The 19,745-nt window shown below is 37.8% G+C and overlaps 2 protein-coding genes across 8 annotated transcripts in view; one reads left to right on the top strand and one right to left on the bottom strand.

Annotated features, from left to right (window-relative positions):
• The window catches only part of upf2 (UPF2 regulator of nonsense mediated mRNA decay), a 117,601-nt gene that overhangs the window by 65,686 nt on the left and 32,170 nt on the right, over positions 1 to 19,745 (bottom strand). For all 7 annotated transcript variants that reach the window (XM_059987299.1, XM_059987305.1, XM_059987300.1 and 4 more), the window contains 6 exons: positions 16,438 to 16,546; positions 16,078 to 16,191; positions 14,792 to 14,908; positions 9,202 to 9,387; positions 4,413 to 4,616; positions 1,604 to 1,879 (listed from right to left, as the gene is read on the bottom strand). In XM_059987299.1, the coding sequence (XP_059843282.1) occupies positions 1,604 to 1,879; positions 4,413 to 4,616; positions 9,202 to 9,387; positions 14,792 to 14,908; positions 16,078 to 16,191; positions 16,438 to 16,546 (1,006 nt within the window). The remainder of the gene's footprint in view (positions 1 to 1,603; positions 1,880 to 4,412; positions 4,617 to 9,201; positions 9,388 to 14,791; positions 14,909 to 16,077; positions 16,192 to 16,437; positions 16,547 to 19,745) is intronic.
• Positions 9,606 to 11,128, top strand: LOC132403465 (uncharacterized). Its single transcript, XM_059986870.1, has 2 exons — positions 9,606 to 10,853; positions 10,939 to 11,128. Exon 1 carries the CDS (start codon positions 10,151 to 10,153, stop codon positions 10,847 to 10,849), a length of 699 nt encoding a protein of 232 aa, XP_059842853.1. The 5' UTR covers positions 9,606 to 10,150; the 3' UTR covers positions 10,850 to 10,853; positions 10,939 to 11,128.

The following is a 19,745-nucleotide window of genomic DNA, read 5'->3' as shown; positions in this document are numbered from 1 at the left end:
TCTTACTTCCCAACAAAATAAATTTTTGTTAGCTGTTCAAAAATACGGGAGATAAAACAGCTCTTATAATTCATACCATCATTTTCAAATGCTTAAAATTTTAACCCAACATCTAACAGATTAATGCTATGAAGATACACACAACTCTTTAAAGATGACAGCATCACTGACAGTTTCAGTGTAGTGATTTTCCTCCTCATGTCTCCAAGCATTGCAGACAGAAAATAATTGTACAACACACAAAGGACTGAGGTGAACTCAGTGGCTTTACTCCAGCTCTGCTACATGGAGTCTCGTGGCTCCATTAAAATTACTGTTAAAATTCCTTCTGTTTTACTAATGATTACAATTCATGTTATCTATATTATTTATTTACTTTTTTTCTATTTGTAGTTTGTCTTCTTTTGCACATCGGTTACTTGTCAGTCTTTGTGTGTAGCTTTTCATTGATTCTACTCTATTTCTCTGTCTTGCTGTGAAAGCTGACAGGAAAATGAATCTCAAGATAGTATATGGTGACATACATTTACTTTGATAATAAATTTACTTTCTCTAAAGGAAGTGGTGTGCCACTTAGCTCGAATAAGCTGAGTCATTATGTACAGTCCTGGATGAAACCATTGTCTATTGCCTTTCATTAACTGGGAATGTATCATTAACTCAAAAACATATGCTTGGTGTTATCATTTCAGAGGATCAGCACACAAGTGCCATTGCAAAACAGCATGGCAGCGCCTCTACTTAGAAGTTTGCATAGATTTGGCACGTCACCTACAACTTTGACAAACTTCTATAAATGCACAGTGGAGAGAATACTGATTGCATCACAGCCTGATATGGAAAAACCAATGCCGTTGAACGAAGAAGCCTACATAAAGTAGTGGATGCAGCCCAATCCATCACAGGAAAAGGCCTCACCACCAATAAACACATCTACAAAGAGCGCTGACATGAGAATGCAGCATTCATCAAGGACCCCCACCATCCAAGCCATGCTCCCTTTTCACTGCTGCCACCAGGAAAGAGGTACAGAAGACTCAGATCCCACACCACCGGGCTGAGGAACAGTTATTATCCTTCAACCATCAGGTTCCTGCACCATCGCAGATAACTTCATTCACCCTCATAATGAACTGATTCCACAACTTAAAGACTTTACAGCTTATTGTCTCAATATTATTTATTGCTTATTTATTATTATTACTTTTTTGTATTTGCACAGGGTTTGTTTTCTTTTGCACATTGGTTGTTTGTCCATCTTTGTTTGTGTGTACTTTTTTATTGATTCTGCTGTGTTTCTTCATGTCTACTGTGAATGTCCGCAAGAAAAAGAATCAGAGAGTGGTATATGGAGATATACATGTACTTCGATAAAAGATTTACTTAATTTTGAACATAATTTTCAGTGCTTTGGAAAGAAGTTACCAAGTCTTGGTATTCATCATGCATAAATTAGATATTTATTCTATCAGATTGAGACATTAACTTTAGTTTCTTCCAACAATGAAAGAAGAAAGGTAGTGTTTTAACCACTTTGAATTTTGATATTTTACAGTCAGAGTAAATAAAATTTAAGAACAAGAATCCTATAATTGACAGTCACCTGAAAATAGACAAGGAAACAGTCCAGCTTTCGCTTGCTCGAGCCCCTGTCAAAGTATTGCCCGCAGGTGTCCAGCAAAGTGCAGACCAGTCGAATTCGGAATAAATGCTCTGGGGGGTCCAGTGGGGTGGCACTGCCATCTGTACTTATACCAAACGTAATGAAGGAATACAGAATTCGGAAAATGACTGCGGACTCCACCATTCTATAATTGTACAACTCTCCAAGGAACTTAACACTGCTGATTCGCCTTTGGTTGAACTTGGGCTGGTTGACCTTAAACAGAAAGAATACCCCATTTTGAGCCAACGCATGCAAAATTCACATGGAAACATTTTCAAACTCACCGCTTCCACTGTTCTATGGTGCCAGAAGAACACACACAAGGTACTGGAGGAACTCAGCAGGTCAGGCAGCATTGGATTTAAGTCATTGGAGGACTGGGTCAAAACCCAAAGGCAGGCCAAATATGCTGGAACAGTCGGGACCCAGTGTCTAGGAGGCCATGAGTCTACTGGAGACTGGAGGCTGAAGGAGATTGCCTATCCAGGGTTAAGGTACTCTTTCTGCGTGGGTGGGTGGGTGGGACAGAGAAAAGCATGGGGCTTGTTTCACCATTCTTCTAGGTATTGTGGGCATGCTAGGCTGACACTGGAATTGCGGGATGACCCCAGCACAGCCTTGGATATGTTAATTGTTCACACAAATGACACATTGCACTAAGTGTTGGAGGTATATGTGATAAATAAATCTGAATCTATGGAGAAGAATATATTGTTGACACTTCAGGCTCAGATCAGGACTGAAAGGAAGGGGACATATACCAGAATTAGGTGGAGGAGTGGGACCAAGAGAGGGAGAGGTCAGTGAATGTTGAAGTAGGTTGCTGGGAAAGGACAGGTGGAAGAGGTGTAGGGCTGTAAGAGGAGAGGACAGTGGACAATTGGAGAAAGGGAAGTAGGGGCACCAGAAAGAGGTGATGGGCAGGTGAGGAGAGAGCATTAAGAGGGGAACTAGATGGGGGAATGGAAAAAAAACAAGGAGGAGTGGGAAGAATTGGATTGGAGCAGGATGGAGCAAGGATTTGATTAAAACTTTTGGGAAGAAAGCAGAAACTGAAGTTGCTTTTGTGTTTATAAGGCTATACCATAATCCCTGACTCTTAAATATCACATCAGCCATTTTTCCAATATAGGAAAACTGACAGTGATTTGGGCAGCAGCCAAAAGAACAAGAGGACGATGATGGTATTTCTCTCCCATTGTGGTGTCAGGTCACTGTCAGCCCCACCCTCTGCTGAAACAATTACACACTTCGTCAGAAACTTTACCGAGCGGAACACTTGCGTCACGACGCAAACCAAACGCCACTAACAAAGTGAAAAGAAGAACTGATCAGATGTGCTTCATCGTGCTTTTTATTTTCCTTAAGTACCTCATCAGCACTTATAAACTCCGAGGCCCCACTCTCTCACACCTAGATGTTCTGCCAAAGGGCTGGATGGGATGCATTTATTAGTGGCCCCTCTTACAGTTCACCCTGTAACAAATTTGCAAAGCTTCTCTTTTACATCTAATTGAAATTTCACCTCATAAAATGTGGAAGCCTATATTAAAATCTGGGAACTTTTATCCCACTACTCATAAAAACAGATCTCCCACCCTTGAAGTCAACAAACGGTTGCCAATGTGTTGAATAATGAGGACCTGAATGAAGACCTGAGTTATAGGGCAAGATTGAATATGTTAGGAATTTACTCCATGGATCATAGGAAAATGAGGGGAGATTTGATAGGTGTATATAAAATTATGAGTGATATAGATAGGGTAAATGCGTTCAGGCTTTTGGTAAATGCATTCAGGCTTTTTCCATCGAGGCTGGGTGAGACTAAAACTGGAAGTCATGGGTTAAGGGTGAAATTGAACTGTTTAAGCAGAACATGAGGGGGATCTTCTGCACTCAGATTGAGAGTGGCAAGAGCTGCCAGTGGAAGTGGTAGATGCAGGTTTGATTGTAACATTTAAGAGAAGTTTGGTAAGTACGTAGCTGGGAGGGATATAGAGGGCTATGGTCCAGGTGCACGTAGATGGGACTAGGCAAAATAATAGCTCAGCATGGAGAAGATGGGCTGAAGGACCTGATTCCATGCTGTAGTGTTCTATGAATGTATGGCAACAAGGCTGGGGAGGGCATTGGGAAAAATGGCCAATGTTTCCAATGTTCAAACATCCTCTCAACAATCAATGCAGTCAACAGACAGAAACACAACTTGCAGGATAGCGTGAGGAATAGTGGTATCGCTAGAATCAAGCCTCAGTATTAATTGGCATCCTTCAGGGAGAAAAGAGAAGATACCAGATGCATTCCTCAAAAACACAAATGATCTCATTTCATTGCCATAAAATGCTATTACTTCTTACAACATGCAGATCAACATCAGTTTCTGAAGATTAAAGATCAGCTTTATTTATCACATGTACATCAAAACATACAGTGAAGTGTGTCATTTGCATTCATGTCTGAGGCAACCTCCATGAGGCTAAACTTCTGTCACCAACACAACTTGCCCACAACTTACTAACAATAACCTATACATCTCTGGAATGTGGGAGGAAACCGGAGCACCTAGAGGAAATCCAGGCAGTCACGGGGAAAATGTACAAACTCCTTTCAGACAATGACGGGAACTGAACCTGGATTGCTAGTGCTCCAAAGCTTTACAGCAACAGCTACGTTACTGTGATGCCCCTATGAAAAGCCTAGAGTAGCAATGAAGGATATTGCTTAATATTTATACAATATTTCATACCTCCATTCCAAGACGAATATCTTCCAGTACTCCATCAACAACATGTATTCCAACATCTTCCTGGTATGGCACCAATCCCGCCAACAGATTTGCGACACAGTGAATGCTGTTATATTTCACATTCCAGATGTTGATCATGCAGTTAATAACATATTCCTTCACCTCCAGATCATGCCATGCCAATTTTCTCATCTGTCTCAACACCTATGATATAAAAATTCTGTTTGGCCCATATTTAATATAGATATCCCAGTCCACACTTCATTTGTATCAGTTACTGGCAACATATAACAAGAATGATTGTCTTCTTGCAGATTTTATGTCCCCCCCCCCCCAGTTAAATTGTTGTGAAGAGCATTTTTTTATTTTGCTTTTTTTCTTTTCTTTCTAAATCTTTTTATTAATATTAGTAATATGGACAGAATACAGATGATATATTGATAAAGAAATTACCAACATACACATTCCATTACATATGAAAAAAAAACATACATAATAGTTACAATATAAATGAGTTTACCAAGACATAAGCCATAAGATATATGTATGGACATAGTAAATCTAAATATTTCATAATGTATAATATAAAAAAAACAGAAAAAAGAAAGAAAAAAAACAAAAAAAAATTTATATAATGCAAAACTAACTAATCTAATCTAATAACTATAACTAATAAGTAATATAAAAGAAAAAAAAACAAACAAAAGAGAAGGAAAAAAAAAGTGGGCTGTTTATAATATCTCACAAAAATAAGTATTCATCAATGCCGTCACTTCCGGTCCTCTCAAAATACATAAGCTAAAAGCTGGGAAATCAAATGTACTTGGCACAGGGTCATATTACATCATATGAAAATGTTGAATAAATGGTCTCCATAACTTTTCAAATTTAATAGAAGTCTCAAAAGTACCACTTCTAATTTTTTCTAAATTTAAACATAACATAGTTTGAGAGAACCAATTAAATACAGTGGGAGGATCAATTTCTTTCCAATTCAACAATATAGATCTTCTAGCCATCAGAGTTAGAAATGCAATCATTCGACGGGCTGAAGAAGATAAATGCTGTGAATCTAACATTGGTAAACCAAAAATTGCGGTAATAGGATGAGGTTGTAAATCAATATTCAAAACCGCAGAAATAATATCAAAAATATCTTTCCAATATTTCTCCAAAAATGAACACGACCAAAACATGTGAGTTAAAGACGCAATTTCAGAATGACATCTATCACAAATAGGGACTTATATGAGAGTAAAAATGAGCTAATTTATCCTTGGACATATGGGCCCTATGTACAACCTTAAATTGTATTAGTGAATGTTTGGCACATAACGATGATGTATTAACTAATTGAAGAATTCTATCCCAATTCTCACTAGAAATACTAAAACTAAGCTCTCTTTCCCAATCCTGTTTACTTATAAAGGGGCTCTGAACGTATCTTCATAATTATATTATAAAGTTTTGAAATAAGCCCTTTTTGAAAAGGGTCTAATTCAAATAAACTCTCCAAAGTATCTGAAGGCACAAAATTTGGAAACGTAGAGAGTACAGAACTTAAAAAATGTCTAATCTGTAAATATCTAAAAAAATGAAATCTCGGCAAGTTATATCTGTTGGATAATTGTTCAAAAGACATGAAACAATTATCTAAAAATAAATCAGAAAATCTTAGTAATCCCTTAGTTTTCCAAGCTGAATAAGCTTGATCTATAATGGAAGGGTGAAAAAAACAATTAGATACAATAGGACTATTTAAAACGAATTGAGTCAACCCAAAAAATCTCCGAAATTGAAACCATATACGCAATGTATGTTTAACTATCGGGTTGTCAATTCGTTTCGGCAATTTAGAAAGAGCAAAAGGGAGAGAAGTCCCTAAAATAGAACCCAAAGCATAAGCTGATACCGATTTAGTTTCTAAACTCACCCAACAAGGGCCAAAAGATCCACCCCCATCTTTCAACCAGCATAACAAATATCTAATATTAACTGCCCAATAGTAAAATCTGAAATTAGGTAATGCTAACCCGCCTTCCTTTTTTGTCTTCTGTAAATATGTTTTACCTAACCTGGGATTTTTATACTGCCATATATATGAAGAAATTTTAGAGTCAACATTAGTAAAAAAAGATTTCGGGATAAAAATTGGTATCGCTTGAAAAATATATAAAAACTTAGGTAAAATAACCATCTTAATAGCATTAATCCTACCTATTAGAGATAGAGACAAAGGTGACCACTTAGTAAACAAACCTTTAATCTGATCAATTAAGGGTAAAAAATTAAATCCAAATAAATCTTTATGGTTCTTTGTGATTTTGATCCCTAAATAAGTAAAAGAGTCATTAACTAATTTAAAGGGTAAATTTCCATAAATTGGGACCCGTTTATTTAATGGAAACAATTCACTTTTATTAAGATTTAACTTATACCCAGAAAACTCACTAAATTGAGCCAATAATGATAAAACTGCTGGAATGGATTTCTCCGGGTTAGAAATGAATAGTAATAAATCATCTGCATACAAAGATAACTTATGAATATCTGTCCCACGATTAATACCCAAAATATCCTGTGATTGTCTGATGGCAATTGCCAAAGGTTCTAAGGCAATGTTAAATAGTAATGGACTAAGAGGACATCCCTGTCTAGTGCCCCGAAATAGGCGAAAAAAGGGAGATCTTTGATTATTGGTAACCACTGAGGCTACTGGAGTATGATAAATCAATTTAATCCATGATATAAATATCGGACTAAAATTAAACTTCTCCAACACATTAAATAAGTAAGGCCATTCAACTCTGTCAAATGCTTTCTCCGCATCTAATGAAATCACGCATTCTGAAGTATCATGTATAAACAATATTCAACAATCTCCTAATGTTAAAAAAAGAATAACGATTTTTAATAAAGCCAGTTTGATCATCTGAAATAATTTTGGGTAATACCTTCTCCAATCTAGATGCCAGTAACTTAGAAAAAATCTTGGAGTCTACATTCAATAAAGATATAGGTCTATAAGAAGCACAATTAGTAGGGTCTTTATCTTTCTTCAATATTAGAGAAATGGAAGCTCTATAAAAAGATTGTGGCAAATTCCCTAATCTAATGGCCTCCTCAAAAACCTTACCTAACCAAGGGGAAAGAGTAGCGGAAAAAAATTTAAAAAATTCAACTGTATAACCATCTGGACCCGGTGCTTTCCCAGAATTCATTGAGGAAATAGCCCCTTTAATTTCTACATCCGTAATAGTATCCAATATCAAAAGATCATCAGATGATAACCTTGGAAAATTTAATTTCCCCAGAAAATCAGACATGGTATTATAATCTTGAGGAAATTCAGATTGATACAGGGAGGTATAGAAATCTTGAAATGCCTTATTTATCTCATCATGATTAACTGTCAGATTCCCATTCTGCTGACCAATCTTAGTGATTTGACGTTTAACCAGAGCATTCTTCAATTGACTAGCTAACAGTTTACCAGATTTATCACTATGTATATAAAAATCAGATTTAGTTTTCATTAATTGATTTTCAATCGAGGATGTAAGTAATAAACTATGTTCCATTTGAAGTTCAACCCTTTGTTTGTAAAGCTCCTTACTAGGAGCAATCGAATATTTCTTATCAATCTCTTTAATTTTATCAACCAATAAAAGAGTTTCCATCTTGATACGTTTCCTCAAACCAACAGAATAAGAAATAATCTGTCCACGTATATAAGCTTTAAAAGTGTCCCAAAGTGTTCCGCAGGAAATATCATCTGTAGAATTAGTTGAGAAGAAGAAGTCGATCTGCTCCTCCATAAATTTAATAAAGTCAGAGTCTTGCAACAAGGTAGAGTCAAATCGCCATTGTCTAGCATTAAAAGCTGTATCCGTAAATTTATTTTGCTTTTTAATAGATTTTATCTGCAGCAATTAGATGTAATATAAGGGTAACACATCCCACGCAAATGGCAATGTTTATTTTCACATATACAGTGGAAAACTTTGGAGGGTCAGAATTATAATCAGGTTTAATATCAATGGCATACAGTAAGTTGTAAAATTTTTCTGCAAAGGTGAAGGTGTCTTAAAGGTGTGCAGCTCATGAGGTGATAACTATTATGATAAGAATGAATATAGTGTCAAGCACAGAGTTTTTATTTGTGGTTCCAGAAGCACACCAGCTTAAATAACGTAGTGTGCAAAAATGCCAAGGATAAACTATGGTACCTTAATTAACATATTCATGACCACATCAGCTGAAACAATATAGTGCACAAAAAATCCTAAGGATAAACTATGCTGCTTTTAATGAGCAGATTCAATAGTGACTTGATTCCTCCACCACACAGCTCACTAGCTATTTCAAAGCAGGATTTTCACAAGGTTAAAGCAACTATTGGTGGATGTAATAAAGGGATGAATGGTTTTCTGGAAAAGATCTCTCCCCTTCAAAGTAGTACCAATTGTTAAAAAAGTGATCTGATAGGCTGCTCTTGATTTAATATCTTATTAAAAGGGTTGAAACAGAGTATTTCCTTGAAACAGAGTACTTGAATTTCTTGACTGAGGCACACAATCTTCTAATTCAAAGTGGAAATGCTATCAACCGACTCAAAACTAAAACCTGTAAATTCAGCTTTCAGCAGGAGCTCTGTTGGTAAAGATTAACTGCTTTTATTTGAACTGAAAAGGTCGAGATAAAAGACAACAAAATGTTAATCTTATTTTTTTAGAAATCACTTTCAGGAAAAGAACAGTGAATAATTCATTTATTAACTAGTAATTACCTTCTCTGTGGTGACCTTGGACAAGTCTTTGTAGAGAAGTTTACGGATATATTCCTGAAGGGGAGGGCGCTTCTTTCGCACCATTTTCTCAACCGGTGGAGGATTACAGTAGTAATATGCATTTTCCACCATTGTAACGTAACGAGCATCCAAGTGCATTGCCTGTTTCTTACGCATCATTTGCTCCTATAGAGAAGACATTGAACTATTCAGTATTAGGGGATTAAAGAAAGATCAGAAAACAGTTTGACGAGCAAATAATTACTATAACCATAAACAAAGCAACACAAGTAATTAGACAAGCATATAAAAGAACACTGAATCACACTGAAAGTTGAAAGGTCTAGATCGGGGGTCGGCAACCTGCGGCTCCCGAGCCATTTGTGGCTCTTTCACCTCTGTGCTGCGGCTCCCTGTGGCTTTGGGAAATAATTGGTCAGTATTTAATTAAAATGTATTTTATGTTAGTTTGTTAGCTTTTGAAATGTAATTCTAAATTTGAAGATTATGGTGATCTTGTACAATCTAAGTGTGGCGACACATTTCCTGGCACATCCGAAACGGCTCACAATTAGCCAGCATTCCGGCTAAGGGAGATAGCCTACGGGGGTTTGTGAGTACGCGTCTTTTGCAGCATCTGCGTCCATGGGGGCTGGGTTGAGGGAGGCTTAAAAGCAAGGCTGTTTAGTTCGAATAAAGCTATCTTTGACTGCAGTTTACTGACACCGCTACAACGTGTTTTTATCGCTGGCTGTCCAGACGGAAGGTGCTGAAACGCTTTGTCGCGTGTCTGGAAGAAGTGAAAACTTTCCTGGGCAGCAAAGGGCTCACCTTTCCTGAGCTGGAACAGCCAGAGTGGCTGGAAAAGCTACACTTCATGGTAGACATGACAGCGCACCTGAACACGCTGAACACAGCTCTTCAGGGGTAAGGACGTACAGCCCTGCACATGTTGGAGGATGTTTTGGCATTCGAGCGCAAGTTGACGTTGCTTGCCAGAGATTTACAGAAAGGCACTTTGTCTCACTTCCCCAATTTGAGAGAGTTCAAACAAGGTCACGACATGATAATTTCGGAGTATTTACATTCTGCAATCATCGCAATGCAAACATCGTTTGGGAAACGCTTCTGTGAGTTCAGAGAGGAAAAAAACACATTATCCTTCCCGGTCACTCCCTTAAGCATCGATCCTTCCCTACTGAATACGACTGCATTGGCAGGTGTGAGTCAACCTGATCTTGAGATGGAACTGGCCGACATAGCCGACAAAGACATATGGGTGTCCAAGTTTAGACGCTTGACAGCAGACCTTGAAGATGTTGCCCGTCAGAAGGCCGTTCTTGCTCAGAAACACAAATGGAGTGATATTGAAAACCTTCCAAAACCGGACAAACTTGTGTTCGAAACATGGAATGCTATGCCCGACATTTATGTAAACATTAAAAAGTATGCGCTTGGAGTCCTGTCGATCTTTGGATCCACATATGTAAGTGAGCAGGTGTTCTCCAACATGAACTTTATTAAAAACAAACATCGCGCACGCCTCACAGATGACAGCTTGCGATCCTGTGTAAAGATGAAGGTGACGTCATACAGCCCTGATGTGCAGACGCTGTGCGCTGAGGTCCAGGAGCAGAAATCCCATTAACCAAGTATGATAAATATTTTAATTGCCTATTATTTTATGTATATTCATATTTTTTCATTGTTCAGTGAAATAGTCCTTTTATTTTTCAGGCTGACAGCTGGCTGTTGTTATTTTTGGTTTGCTGCTGGCGGAAAATTTAAGTTCGGCGTTTTTCATAAATACAAGAAGGACTCAAATAGACATTGAGTATTTTACTTAAAAGTAACTTTCAACCCAATGTCTTTTTTTCGGAGTTCAAAATGTTTTTGTTGCATGCAGAAATGTAATTTCGTTTTCTCTGCAGGAGTTCATCAATTTCATAAATGCAACACATTATAGTTTGTTTATACATAGCATAAAGGCAAAAAAAATGTTGTATGCAGTGTTATTTCATTTTAAATGTCAAACGGGTTTTGCGGCTCCCAGTGTTTTCTTTTCTGTGGGAAACGGGTCCAAGTGGCTCTTTCAGTGGTAAAGGTTGCTGACCCCTGGTCTAGATAAAGTGGATGTGGAGATGATATTTTCAAAAGTGGGAGAGTCTAGGACCAAAGGGCTCAGCCTCAGAGTAGGACATCCCTTCAGAACAGAGTTGAGGAGGAATTTCTTTAGCCAGAGTGTGGTGAATCTCTGGAATTTATTGCCACAGACTGCTGCAGAGGCCAAGTCATTGGGTATATTTAAAGCAGAGGTTGTAAGCTTTTGATTTGTAAATGCATTAAATGCTACATGGAAAAGATAAGGCAATGGATTTGAGAGGGAAAAGTAAATCAGACACAATCAAACAATATACTCGATGGGCCAAATGACCCAAGTCTGCTACTTGGTGTTATGAAGATGATCTTCAGCATGAAGATGACTCTGAGTAAGGAAATCACCAAGACTGAACCCAACTGAAGTTTATCAAAGGTCAGTTATACCGTTTTGTAAGTTTTGATTAGTGAGGTCAAAAGTTAGGGGAAGAAAGTGGGAAAATGGGGTTGAGGAGGGTATATCAGTCATGATAAAATGGCGTAGCAGACTCTGTGGGCCAAATGGCCTAATTCTACTCCTGTATCTTAAACTCTCATGAAGAATGCACTGCATTTATAGTCAGCCAGCACCTTCTTGGACAAAGTAGCTTTTGCAAACTTGAACACCTAAAACATTTAACAAAATTCTGCAAGTCAGAATGGGTAAAGTATACATGATAAAGATCATGCCCCATGTATTCAATTTGCTTATTGAGTCTCATTTAGTACTATAGAGTGATCAGCTTTGCTGAATAATTATCATGCTGTACAATTCCTGACGTGAATTAACTGCACATTTTTAAATAACACATTGCTGATATATACTCAGGGCCACTTTGCTAGATATCTCCTGTATCCAATAAAGTGGCCACTGAGTGTACGCCCATGGTCTTCTGCCATTGTAGCCCATCCACCTCAAGGTTCAATGTGTTGTGCTCTTCAGCACACCATTGTTGTAGAGCATAGTTATCTGAGTTACTGCTGCCTTCCTGTCAGCTTGAACCAGTCTGGCAATTCTCCTCTGAATTTCCTCATTAACAAGGCATTTTGACCACAGAACTGTCACTCACTGGATTTATTTTTTGTTTCTTGAAGCATTCTCTCTAAACTCTAGGCTGTTGTGCATAAAAATCCCAGGAGATTAGCAACTTCTGAGATATTCAGATTACCACGTCTGGCACCAACATTCATTCCACGGTCAAAGTTGCTTAGATCGCATTTCTTCCCCATCCTGATGTTTGGTCTGAACAATCAATAACCTCTTGACCAAGACTGCATGCTTTTATGCACTGAGTTGCTGCTACATGATTGGCTGATTAGATATTTGCATTAACAAGGTGTACAGGTGTACCTAATAAAGTGGCTGCTACATGTACATCAAGCATCTCAAAGCGGCAGGATACAAAAACACCCTGTTAGATAATGCTAAAGTAGCATGATTGAAATTACTAGTAAACAAAGCAGAAAAGTGCTCAGAAGGATTGAAAACCAAAATAGCGCAGAAGCTGGTAATCTGAAATAAAAACAGAAAATGACTCAAACTCAAGTGTAAATCCAAAATACTTCATCAGAGCCTTCCTCTGTAGGCGTGGGTCTACTACATGTCACACCGGAGATGCAAACAGGTTAGTGTCATACTACATAAACACAAGAGATTCTGCAGATGCTGGAAATCTTAGAGTAACACAAAACACCTGGAGGAACTTAACAGGTCAGTCAGCATCTATGGATAGGGATAAACAGTTGACATTTCAGGCCAAGACCCTTCATCAGGACTGGTATCCGTTAACTCTACCTAGTGCCACACTAGATACAGTACAGAAATACACTGCCAACGATTTAGGAGGATGTTCTGAGTTTTATTGGCATACAATGGAGAGAAATTACTATTGGCCAGATGTTTTTGTTTACGAATGTACATTATTTGAATTCACATTCTTTTTACTACCATGTCCTAATTATGTATGGATTGATCTTTCTGAAATAAACACTACCTCAATGCATGTGACAATTAACCAATGCCTTACAGTGATACAGCTTAGTGATTGTTTTATTCAAAGTAATATTATTGATCAAAACTGAATTCATACAGCTGAAGATCCACATTCAATATTTTAAGAACAGCTTCTTCCTCTCTGCCACCATTTTTCTGACTGAACTGATGAACCTATAAACGTTACCTCACTATTTCTCTTTTGCACCATTTACTGTAACTTACAGTAATTTACGTATCACACTACACTACTTCATCAACAAATTTCATGACAAATATCAGTGACAATAAACCTGATTCACATCTTTTAATGTACAGAGATACCTTTTTAAACAAGATCTCCCAAATGCTCCCATCCATTTGTATATGCTAGCTTGAGGAGCATCATCACACTGACTTAGCACAGAAATGGAATGTGTGGTTCAAAAGATAGTATGGTTACTGTCCTTTCGAAGATCAGATGATGCAGGATTCTTTAAAATGATTTCCTGATTATCTTATTGCACTTGTGTTTATGACATAAGGTTGACCTTGACTTTGATACTGACTCTCCACTGCCACATTCAAAGCAGTGCAAGATCACTTACTACGTACAAACTGGATACTGGATACTGAGAATAATAAATGCAGCAATGACATTTAAAGACATGGAAACCAGTTTTTTCCTTGAGCACACAGCTGACATTCAAGATAGCCACCCTAAATGCCACAAAAATCAGAATATTACTATGCAAGTTGCTACCATTGCCAGAAAAGGCAGCACATCACAAGGCATGCCGGAAATCACAGTACTCCATTATACTCACAATTACCACACCTAAAACACAGGAATAAGTTCTGGCTTTGAATATTTACTCTTCAGAATTCTAGATCATTTTTTGAAAGCTCTATTCAATAAGATTGTTGGTTTCAGCCGCACCAGTACCTGAGATAATACTTGTGTTCACATCCTCACAGATGAAAGACGAATCAGATCATTCTTCATTTCAGTGATTAGATTCTTGTCATTGAGACCACCAACCAACATCATGAAGTCACATTTTATTCTGAGTAACAGCTCATGTTTGAAACAATCTATCTTCCTAATCAATAATTCAGTTGACTGCCCAAAATTAATAAATAGTGAATTGTTGAAACTGGGTTGAGTAAGGCAAAGAAAAAATTCAAAATTAAAAAAAGAGAGCCCAATCTAGTACACTCAAATAATATTTCTCTCATTATCAAATTTCCAATTTGCATAAATCTTGCCTGGGGTTCCAGCATGAAGCATAAATAACTTATGACAAACAAAGAAAATGGAATGAGACCACTGTTTGTTGCTCTTCCAGAAGAGTCAGTTATCAAGCATTTGGCTCAAGATGGCCAAGGGTGACTCAACCACATACAGTTGCAAAATAGCTCACGGTTAGATCTGAAACTGAAGGAATAGGTACACGCAAAAAAAATCTTTACATATCTTACCAAAAGAACACTGGTACGCAAATGGGATTCAGGTGATCGGAACAGAAAGCGACCAGCGGTTTCCAGAAGCGTGCAGGCCATTTCAATATGGTGGTGAGAGAAGTCAGCCAAAAGCATCTGAACATAAAAAAAAGAAAGAAGTTTCTCATTACCTAATAAAGCATTTTTATTGATGTAAAGTATATGACAGGATTACGAAAAGGTTTTTAAGTAGGACATTTGATAGGAAAATAAGTTGTCTTTCTAGAGTCTGTTTTCCCAATAATTGCGCTGTTACTCACAACTAAATTAGAAAAGAAAAAGAGAAATAGAGAGCAGTGTTGGTGAAGGGTTAGATTGACATTGAAATAGGTTAAAAAGTTGGCCTGTATTGTGCTGTAATGTTCTAATGTTCTTAAAAAAAAAGCTTAATTAGTCAAATGCAGTGCAAGTTTCACAAATCAATGCTTCTTATCCCTGCAAACTAACATCATTGGCCAAAGGGCCTATATTGTTATATGTTTGAGGAAATTTACTATGCCACCAAAGACTCTAGCAAATCGATACAGATGTACCATGGAGAGCATTCTCAGTGGTTGCATTGCTGTTTGGTACGGAGGGGCCACTGCACAGCACTGAGAAAGCTGCACAGTGTAGCAAACTCAGCCAGCTACATCATGGGCACTAGCCTCCCCAGCATCAAGGACACCTTTAAAAGAAAATGCCTCAAAAGAATGGCATTCATCATTAAGGGCCCCCAGGACTCATTTCTTGCATCAGAGAGATGGTATAGGAGCTTGAAGACAAAGTTTTAGAAACAGCTTCTTCCCCTGCCATCATATTCTGATGAATTCTGCCTTACTATCTTTGCTTTTTTTACACTACTTATTTAATATACATGTTGTAACTTGTAGGTTTTTCTATGTATTGCACTGTACTGCTGCTGCAAAACAACAAATTTCATGACATATTGTCAGTGATATTAAACCTGATGCTGATTTTTTATGTTCTATGTACACTGTGGTTATGAAATGACACAAGAAATTCTATATGCTTTTGAAAATGTGTAACAGAAGCCCTTTTTTTTGCTCTTTACAAGTTTTGACTACAAAGACAGCACTTTATATTATTTGAATTTCTCCAAGGACAGTGTAACTTTATTACACATTTTATGAGACATGCAGACATAAATTATGTAGATATATTCAAAAGCTATTATATAATCCTGCTATATTTCTGCCGAATTGAATACTTGCAGGTCTCAGGCCATTTATCACATGCATGGATAAAAGATGTTGCTGACTGACCTTTAAACAATGAAGGGTATCATTCTTAGAGAACATTTTAAACTTTGTTAGTTCCCCAATGAACCGCACTGTCTTGTTCTTAGTTTCAATATTGATCTGATCCTTCTTCCGGACCTGAACATAAAAGCAAAACAGAAGATTGAAATATATATGGATACAATCATCTAAGTTAATTAAATGGTTATTCTGCCACATTCAAACTTGCACTGACTCCTATTCAAAGTTATATTTTTAAAAAATTAGATCCAATTAAAGAAAATTAATTCATACTGACATTAAAAAGTGATTTAGAAGTAGTTTCTTAGACAATTTATTTTAAAACAAATTACATCAGTGTTGCTATAAAAAATGTGTACATACATGGAATCGGAAATCCCCTTTTAACATGGCACAGAGATCCTCTGCCACATCCCCCATGCACGGATGCAGAGTACCAACCAGACGGGCGTAAAATGGAAGCAGATCCAATCTGAAGGCAGAAAATGTGTTCAAGAATCAACTCACACAAAGCACTTAGAACATTACCTGGAGACTTATCTTTAAGGCATTCTAAACACATTTCTGGAGTAAAGGTAATTTTGATAACATGAATTGAAATGTGATGATATGAATAAGAACTTGCATGCAGATTTAAACCATACAACCTAATCACTCCATTAACAGCACAACTTCATACAAAGAAAGAATGTTATTTGTACGTATTGAAATAACAATTACTGAGTTAACCAACAAGGCAACACCCATCACAAACAAAGCTACCCCAGCTTGACCTTTTAATAAAACTAATAAACTTTTCATTCTGGGGAATTTAAGGAGTGACTCATCCATAAATGGGACCAAAATAGATTTAAACAAAAACCTTTTCCAATTAAGACCCCTTAGATTCCATCTAGTTCTTTCCTCTCGTAGCCTTAATTGTCTGTGCCCTTTCTGGGAGTTGTGCTGTTTTAGAATATTGACAGTGATGCAATAAAGCATTCAAAACATTGGGGGAAAAAATCAAAAGCTGATTTGATGTTTTGCTGCAAATTTCACAACATACACTCATTGGCCACTTTAATAGTTGCATCCAATGAACCCAGTATGGTCTTCTGCTGCTGCAGCCAATCCACTTCAAGGGTTGACATGTTGTGCATGCAGAGATACTCTTCAGCACACCACTACTGTAATGTGCGAGTTACTGTCACATTCCTATCAGCTTGAACCAGTCTGGCCATTTTCTTCTGATCTCTCATTAGCAAGTCATTTTAACACTCAGATCTGCTGCTCACTGGATGTTTTTTGTTCTTCACACCATTTCCTGTGAACTGTAGACAGTTGTGCATGAAAACCCCAGGAAATCAGCAGTTTCTGAGATATATCTTGACAGGCACCAAGAATCATTTCACAGAAAGTGATGTTTGGTTTGACCAACAACTAAACTTGACCATGTCTGCATGCTTTTATGCATTATGCTTCTGCCATGTGATTGGCTGATTAGATATTTGCATTAGTATACAGGTGTACATAATAAAGTGGCCAGCGTGCATGTCAGTGATAATAAACATTGCAGTAAACAGCATTGCAGTAAACGCCAGAGCTATTTTTGATTATCGTTATTGATGTGTGCCATGTCCAGAGATAATTTAAATAGATTTACAGCACTTAATTATTTTTTCTATAGACATAATTTGCTCTCTCTGCATAAAGGTTGTCATAACATTTCACAAACATTATGGTAGCATGTGGCAAAGATTACACGAGGCATTGGTAAGCACTGAGCAGAACACCTTTCAGAAACATTGACTCTACAGCTGCTGCTAAGTGCTTGTGAAACAAAAATCTATATGCACAATTTTAGATAAGATTTTGTTCTTATTTCCCATCCGATCCATCCCAATCAGTCAGCGTGTCTTTCAAAACCACCGATGTCAACCTTCATGGGCCAATTTTATAACTCCCCAGTCAATGGCACAGTTTTTTTTGATTCATGTACATTTGCCAGCACCACAGTGTGAATGGAGGAGACACACAAATGGCCCCAAACAGCTTCTGAACTGCACAGAAGAGTCTACTTAATACGGCTAATTGTGAGTAACACAAGTTATTCAATGTAGGCAGCTTACTGGAATAAATTACTTACAATAATGGGCATCATTGTGTTTTCAAACACAGCCTACAGAGGGTTTTGTGAATTAAAAAAAAATGGTTTCCCCTCTGTGCTGGTAAAATGTTATTCATGTTAATGAGCAGAGTTTGATGATTATGAACAGAGTTTGGCAGTTTCACACTGCAGTGTTACATTACAGGTACAAGCCTTTTGGCCCAACCAGTTCATGCCAACAACACTGTCCACACAGCTAGTTCCAATTTCCTGCATTCAAAACATAGCCCTCCAACCCCTACTCTTGTATCTACAGTGGCTAACCAAGTACTTTTTAAATCTCATTCCGTTCTTTTAAGAAGAGGGAGAAGCAAAAGGCAGGTCATTATTGGCCAGTTAGTCTGACCTCAGTGGTTGGGAAGATGTTGGGTCAAATTTTAAGGACGTGGTTTCAGGGTACGTGGAGGCACATGATAAAATACGGCAAAGTCAGCATGGCTTCCTCGAGGGAAATCTTGCCTGACAAATCTGTTGGAATTCTTTGAAGAAATCGCAAGCAGGATAGACAAAAGGCAATCAGTAGATGTTGTGTACTTAAGATTTTCAGAAGGCCTTTAACACGTGAGGCTGCTCTACAAGTAAACAGCCCATGGTATAACAGGAAAGATACTAGCAAGGATAGCGTATTGACTGATTTGCAGGAGGCAAGTAGTGGGTATAAAAGGAGCCTTTTCTGGTTGGCTGCTGGTAACTAGTAGTGTTCCACAGGGGTCTGAGTTGGCACTGCAACTTTTTATATTAAATGTCAGTGGTTTGGAAGAAGGAATTGATGGCTTTGTGGCTCCACAACAATCTGTGGCAATGAATTCCACAGATTCACCACCCTCTGGCTAAAGAAATTCCTCCTTATCTCTGTTTCTAAAGGAACAAAGTGGTCCATTACATCATTGGGACATTTTTTGTTGAATGCGAGGGGTCACCTATTTATGAGGTGTGAACAAGGGTGTGAACCACACTCTAAGACCGTCCATTATTTTTTACTCATTGGATGATCCATGCACAAGTTTCCTTTGACATCCACAATCAATGGATCTCCTAATGTAATAACCCTTTATAACTTCTTAATTATCTATATATCAACTAAAACAACTCAACTACTAGGCTGTTGATTTATTTGCTTATGTGGATGCCAGTTAAGAGAAGTTTGAATAGGTACATAGATAGGAGTAATTAGGCCAATGGTCCAGGAGAAGGTAAATGGGCAGAAAGCCAGGTCAGCACAGATTAGATGGGCTGAAGGGCCTGTTTCTGTGCCATGGTGTTCTGTGATTCAGGTGCAATTCCTAACTTTGCAGGTGCACCAGTGAACTATATCAGAGGAGAAAAAGAGCAGCCAAGCCCCACTTTTCAAGGCAGCTAAGCTCAAGATATGTTCTTATCATTACTGCCAGCAACACACACAAAATGCTGGTGGAACACAGCAGGCCAGTCAGCATCTATAAGGCAAAGCGCTGTCGACGTTTCGATGAATTTCGAGCATCTGCAGATTTCCTTGTGATTACTGCCAGCATCCCAGGATCAGAAA

This window comes from Hypanus sabinus, chromosome 13, assembly GCF_030144855.1.
Source record: "Hypanus sabinus isolate sHypSab1 chromosome 13, sHypSab1.hap1, whole genome shotgun sequence".
NCBI classification, from domain to species: Eukaryota; Metazoa; Chordata; class Chondrichthyes; order Myliobatiformes; family Dasyatidae; genus Hypanus; species Hypanus sabinus.
This window is presented reverse-complemented; position numbering and strand designations above follow the sequence as displayed.

Bases quoted from the DNA above. Each gene is read 5' to 3' on its own strand.
- LOC132403465 (XM_059986870.1), top strand. From the start codon at position 10,151: ATGTTGGAGGATGTTTTGGCATTCGAGCGCAAGTTGACGTTGCTTGCC.